This window comes from Diuraphis noxia, unplaced genomic scaffold, assembly GCF_037042655.1.
Source record: "Diuraphis noxia isolate RWA-SAM2 unplaced genomic scaffold, SU_Dnox_SAM2 contig0004, whole genome shotgun sequence".
Lineage (NCBI taxonomy): Eukaryota > Metazoa > Arthropoda > Insecta > Hemiptera > Aphididae > Diuraphis > Diuraphis noxia.
This window is the reverse complement of record NW_028301714.1, coordinates 42,647,238-42,653,237: the sequence shown is the minus strand read 5'-3', so window position 1 is coordinate 42,653,237 and position 6,000 is coordinate 42,647,238. Positions and strand designations below refer to the sequence as shown.

Genomic DNA, 6,000 nt, shown 5'->3' with positions numbered 1-6,000 from the left:
CCACGGATACCTCATGGCCAAAGAAAACCCAACGTGCATAACAATCATTACGGTCAAGCATAAACTCACAGAATGTCAACAATTCATTGAAAGGTGCATCGAACTGAAACTTCTGGAGACACTATATGAGATGCTACCACCCACTCCTGAGACATCCAATAGACTTTTTAATTTTGTCAACTCAACAGAAATGTGTTAACTGATTTAAATAATTAGAACTTAAGGTAATAAGTAGCAGTTATAAGTAACGTATGTAATGCAATTAAATATTAATGTAAATTAAAAAAAATGTAACGCCGGTTAATAAAAATACATATGATTACAATTAGGTAAAAAAAATTTAACCTTATCATTTATAAAAACTTAATTAGTAACAGTAGTATAAGATATAAATAAATAAAAAATATGTACTATGTAACTATGTAACTCTAGTTGTTCAAATCAAATCTCTGCCTGGAATCATTTTTAATCGAATTTAATGATTTATCATTCAATCAAAACGTAACACATCCATTACAGTAACATACTATATATGATAATATATATAGGACACTTGCTTTACTGCAGAATGACTATTTGCAAGGTACATTTTATTTTAATTCATCAAACTAGAATAAAAGTTGCAAAAATATGAATAACTACTTTAGTTCTATATACAAATAACATTTTTTTATTAAATATTAATACACGGTAAAATTTTAAAACAATGTATAAAATCATCTAGTTGCAATCATGACAAATAGACACATAATGCATATTATGCAACATATACTACATATATTTAGAACACTGTTGGTGCTTGACGATTTCTCTTGGTCAAAGATTTCATTTTCTTTTCTATTAATCTTGTGCGATTTGCTTTCTCAATCCTAACATAAAAAAGAAATATAAAACTCAAGTTCGGACACTATTAAATTTCAAATATATTACCTGCGTCTTATTTTTTCAACTGATTCCTCAGATGCCTTTGGCTCAGGTTCAGCAGCTTTCCAAATGAGAGAACGCAAACGCTCAATGGCATCTGCAAGATTCAGTTGTTGGGACCGCGTCTTTTCAGACCGAATTACCAAATATCCTTCTTTAGTTAGTTTATTTTGATTCTAAAGAAAAATTACAGTGTATTAAATGACTTTTTTTTTAATATTGCAACCAGTTTGTTTTGACTAACTTACAATATCAATTAGTTTCTGCCGGACTTCTTCTTTGAGCCATTGAGCCGATTCCACCTTAAATCTCAAGTCAACTTTGGTATTAACTTTGTTGACGTTCTGACCACCAGGACCACTAGAAGTGCTGTATGTGATGTCTAGCTCTTCCACAGGTATATATCCAGTGAAAACTTTATTGTCGACCAACAACTATAACAAAAAAAATAATACCATTGAGTTTTGAAAAGACTTTGATAGTTAAAATATGATTTACATTTGTAGAACTACACGAGTAAGGTTCAATTTAAATGTCTCACTGCTGTTGTAGGTCACGATAGTTATTACTTATTTTATTATCATCGAATATTGGATTGAATAAGGAACGTACCTGTTCGGGTGACGGTGTGGTAATCTTCAACGAACTCTTTGGGTGTAGATTTTTCAAGCTAATGGCGCTCGTGTAATTGGAACGGGACAAGGTCCGTACAACCTTGCAAAAACAATTAGAAACGATGAAACTCATGATTATTTCAAATGTAGAAAACAAACTACTCAACTAGAATAATAGAAATAGAGAATACTAAAATCAGTAAATCAGTAAAATCTAGATTTCAATCGCCATTCGCCAAAACCGATTGTCGAAATTCAATTTTCTAAGTTTTCAGTTTATAACATGTTTGATAACAACGCTTATCAGAAATTCAGAACCATTGTGGCCAATAGAAACGATATGGTCGAATCCTATAGAGTAGCACAGAAATACAGAATAGATGAAATTATTGAATCTTAGATCATAATATTATACTATATTGTATATGATCTAAGAGATGAATACTGAATTTATAGTAGAGTACAGACGAGCATCTAGCATTCTAAAGACCAAAGATTTTAAAGATCTTTTCAATAATTCAACTAAAATTAATTTTATTGAAATCTTATTTAGGTGTTTTGCATCAAATTATTTTAATCCAAACCTTGGAATGCACCTATGTTTAAAGGAAAAAACGCGTAATTTGTCACTTGACGATAATCATTGAAAAGTAAAAAATAAATATGAGTTAACAATGTTAACATACAATGTCATCAGAGTTAGGATGTTGATGACTTTTGCATTTTTTTTCCTTTCATTCTATACAATGGTATCCTAGCTAAAAATTTGTTTCATGCCTCCCTTGATGCAGAATATTCTAATTTTTTTTTTGCATTTTTGACATTTTTAGCTATAAATGCATTTTTTTGTTTTTTAACATCGTTTTTCAACATTTTAGTCATTTTTTCATCTTTTTTTATTGAAGATAAAAGTGTATTTACAATCTATACATACAGTGTATAATAAGTAAGTGTGGTGACTTAAAAAGAAAAAGAAAAAAAATAACATTAATTACAGAAAAGGAAGGCTCCCAGCAGTGCCACCTGACAAGAAATTTTTTTTTTTTTCATCTTTTAGAACATTTTTTGTACTTTTTGTACAATGTGGGGCATTAATGCATTATTCTCAAATTATAGATTTTAGGGCAAATGTTTATTCTTTATATTGAAAAAAATATTTTAAATTACTATTACACCTATATCTCTAATAAAAATTATTATTTATAAATACGTTTTTTCACTTACTTAATTAGTTTTTTAGATAATTTTTAAGGCCATTTATTGAAGTTTTTATGGCATTTTTGCCCTTTTTAATGGAATTTTTGTGTTCTTTTAGGTCATCAACATCCTAACTCTAGTCATCACATCTTCATCAAGTGATTATTAACTGTTAATTTAAAATTTGGTTTTTTCAGACTTCAAGGAAAGAGTATAAAAATTTGATTTGCAAAACTGCATAAGGTTTTTTTTAATTAGGTACCTACCTAACTTAGTGGCATGTACAATATTGACAATTTTCAACCCATATAATATGATACAAGACTTAATAATTGTTAGTTTATATCAATCTACTAATTTCAATATTATATTTAAGTATTTATATATTGTTTAAAAATTAAGAAACCAACTATGTTTTTTTAATTATTATTTAAAAAGTAAGTATTATTTTTTTACTTTTCAATAATTAAACTCTACAGTTAATTTTATTGAAATCTTATTTAAATGTTTTGTATAAAATTATTTTAATATTTGTCTTGGAGTGAACTAAATTTGTAATTCACCACTTGAAGATATGGCACACTCACCCAAAGAAATTTCTTCATTTTCAATTAAGAGCTACATACCTCCTCACAACTGGAAACTCACAATGTAGACTCAAAGGTAAATGGTGTCTTGACCATTTAAATTAAATATCTCTCCTTAATATCCTAAAAAAAAACACCAAGCTAATTGCCACTAATGAGTGGCTCTTATTCAAAAAATCCATTTTCTAACCCTAATCCTAAATGCCTATTGTACAAAATTAATAATTATATAGATTGTATGTGTGTTTGAAAATATATATATACGTTTAGTACAAAAATAAAAATAATTATTTCAATAAGTTATTATGGGTTTTTGAAAATCAAACTGCTGTAAAAGTGTGATACTGATAGAGGTTTTGTCTTTAGACGCTTGAATTCTACAAGACCTTGACTACCAGACCACAGAACAAAACTGCCTATATAGACAGTTGTTGTAGGTAGTACAAGATATTATAACAGACATATGAGCTATATTAATATCGCAGAATAGATGTATCAACAAAATTTAAATAAATTTTGTATAAATCTTATGTAATAGGTAATATTATTATCAGCTATGATACCTAGTACCTAATATAATATGGTGCATGATTGGCATAATACAATATTAGATATAGCTATACTGTTCTTAGTTTTACATGATAAAAACATTAATAACATCAAAATTAACTTATTTAAAAAATAATCATCTATATTGTATGACAATGCAGTAAAATCTTTAATGATTTTCTGAGCATTTAATTAATATTTAAGCTTACTTTTAAAAATAAATCACTGAAATATTTTTCTAATTGTGTTTATGTTATCATCAAATATGAATATCACATTATTAAATTAAATATTATTTATTTATCACAAGCAATGCTAGAAATATTCATGGACATTTCTTTAAAAAAATTATAAGTGATTAAGATTTCTTACAAAATATGAATCTAAACCACCTCTTAGTGTTACAGTATTAATAAAATAAAGTGTATAAAAAACGTATTAAAACATTGGACAATTAATACTAATTCATAGATGTTAGCTTATAATGAGAACAAAAATTATAGTGTATAGATATAGATTTAAGGAATGTTTAAAGTTCATCGTCGATAACTGGAAAATCACCAATTTCCACTGCTGAAGGAGTAACAAAAGATCCATACTTAGGAAGTGTTTGAAAATATTGTTTTCCATTTAAAGATCCGTCATGCTTGCCGTATGGTTCATCATACTTAACTCCAACCCAATAACCACTTTTATCATCTAAACGTCCTTTGTACATAACTGTGCCATGTTGAGCAGGTTTGTTTGGTAGTCTAATACAACACCTTTGCCCAACTTCTATTTTGTCGATTTGTTCTTTTTCTAAATTCTCTTGTTGTTCTTTTTCCAGATTTTCTTGTTCTCGTTGTTTCAGATATTCTGGATTATATTTACCAAGCTTGTTATTCATTAAAAAGCTCTTTAATGTTTCCTAAAAAAAATTTATTTAAATTAATTATACAGTATACAGCACAGAAACCAATAAACGTATAAAACTATAAGGCTAATATAGGTACACACTTGTTTAGCATTATATTCTTCCTCAGTCATCTTATAACCATCAATAGTATCCTGATCAGATGTATCATATGCTGGATCTTCGACCAATAAAAACATACCATTTTCAACGGGATATGATCCTAATTGTGAATCGTCATCATCCAGTTTGACTACTAACTTATCTTTATCGTAAGCCGATAGTATCATTGTACCAGCTGATCGCCCAGTGATCATTTCCAATTTGTTTTTAAGATCATTGATCGTCATACCTTTTCTGTATCTCCTCGTGTTTATTTCAGGGTCTGACAATTTTGTACATATGTAAACTTCTAACATGTCTGAAAGTTGATTTTCTTGATGATTCATGATCATAAAACAGTAGACGAAATATTAAATATTAAAGTTATATAACAAATATTTAACAAATAATACACGCGTCCAAGTCCAACCAAAAAAGTACAAACACTATAAGTACAAATGTCAAATGTGAAATGACGAAACGAAAAACGGTTAGTCATTCGTGACTCTGGTTTTCGATAGTTGTTAGTGCATGACAAAAATAAATCGGTAGGAACTGATAACCGACGGAATTGTTCTTTTACCGCGATAGAACCACTTTAACCATGAATTTAAGAGATAAGAAGATCAATCTAGCCTCGTCGGCCGAGGTTCAATACCATCTGTTCAATTGTTCTACAAACAGACCAAACAGTACAAAACTACAAACCACTACCAGTAAGTTTCCAACAAAATCGATTTAGTTTTATTTGTGGTTAATCAAAAACTAATTTTCAATAATTGTCGATAAATATTTTTTTATTTATCAAAAACTTGAATTCAAGACGAGAGAATTAATACAAAATTAATTAGGGTTATTCAAAAAAAAAAAATTAAATCGTAAATCTACAGTCATTTTTTATGAGCATCTAAAGTTTGAATTTTGTCGAATTTCATCAAAATTGTGAAAAATTATGTCGTTGTTAAAAATTCATAGTTCAAGCTTACCGGGAAGTCAAATTTATTTTATTTTATTTTTTAAAATTCAAATTTTTACTATATTAGGTACATATGTAGGTATTCCAAAATGAAATGATAGTCATTGAATGATTTTCATATTCGTTTGTAATTAAAAAATTTTAGAAATATTTTTG

General features: G+C 28.0%; 2 protein-coding genes across 2 annotated transcripts; both read right to left on the bottom strand.

Moving 5' to 3' along the window:
- Positions 1-642: 642 nt before the first annotated feature.
- On the bottom strand, positions 643-1,806 carry LOC107165218 (large ribosomal subunit protein mL62). The gene is made up of 4 exons (XM_015513359.2): positions 1,537-1,806; positions 1,173-1,358; positions 931-1,100; positions 643-869 (listed from the first exon to the last, which is right to left on the bottom strand). Exons 1-4 carry the CDS (start codon positions 1,669-1,671, stop codon positions 782-784), a joined length of 579 nt encoding a protein of 192 aa, XP_015368845.1. The 5' UTR covers positions 1,672-1,806; the 3' UTR covers positions 643-781.
- Positions 1,807-4,148: 2,342 nt separating this feature from the next.
- On the bottom strand, positions 4,149-5,409 carry Tbcb (tubulin-binding cofactor B). The gene is made up of 2 exons (XM_015513371.2): positions 4,871-5,409; positions 4,149-4,781 (listed from the first exon to the last, which is right to left on the bottom strand). Exons 1-2 carry the CDS (start codon positions 5,219-5,221, stop codon positions 4,401-4,403), a joined length of 732 nt encoding a protein of 243 aa, XP_015368857.2. The 5' UTR covers positions 5,222-5,409; the 3' UTR covers positions 4,149-4,400.
- Between the last annotated feature and the right edge of the window lie 591 nt (positions 5,410-6,000).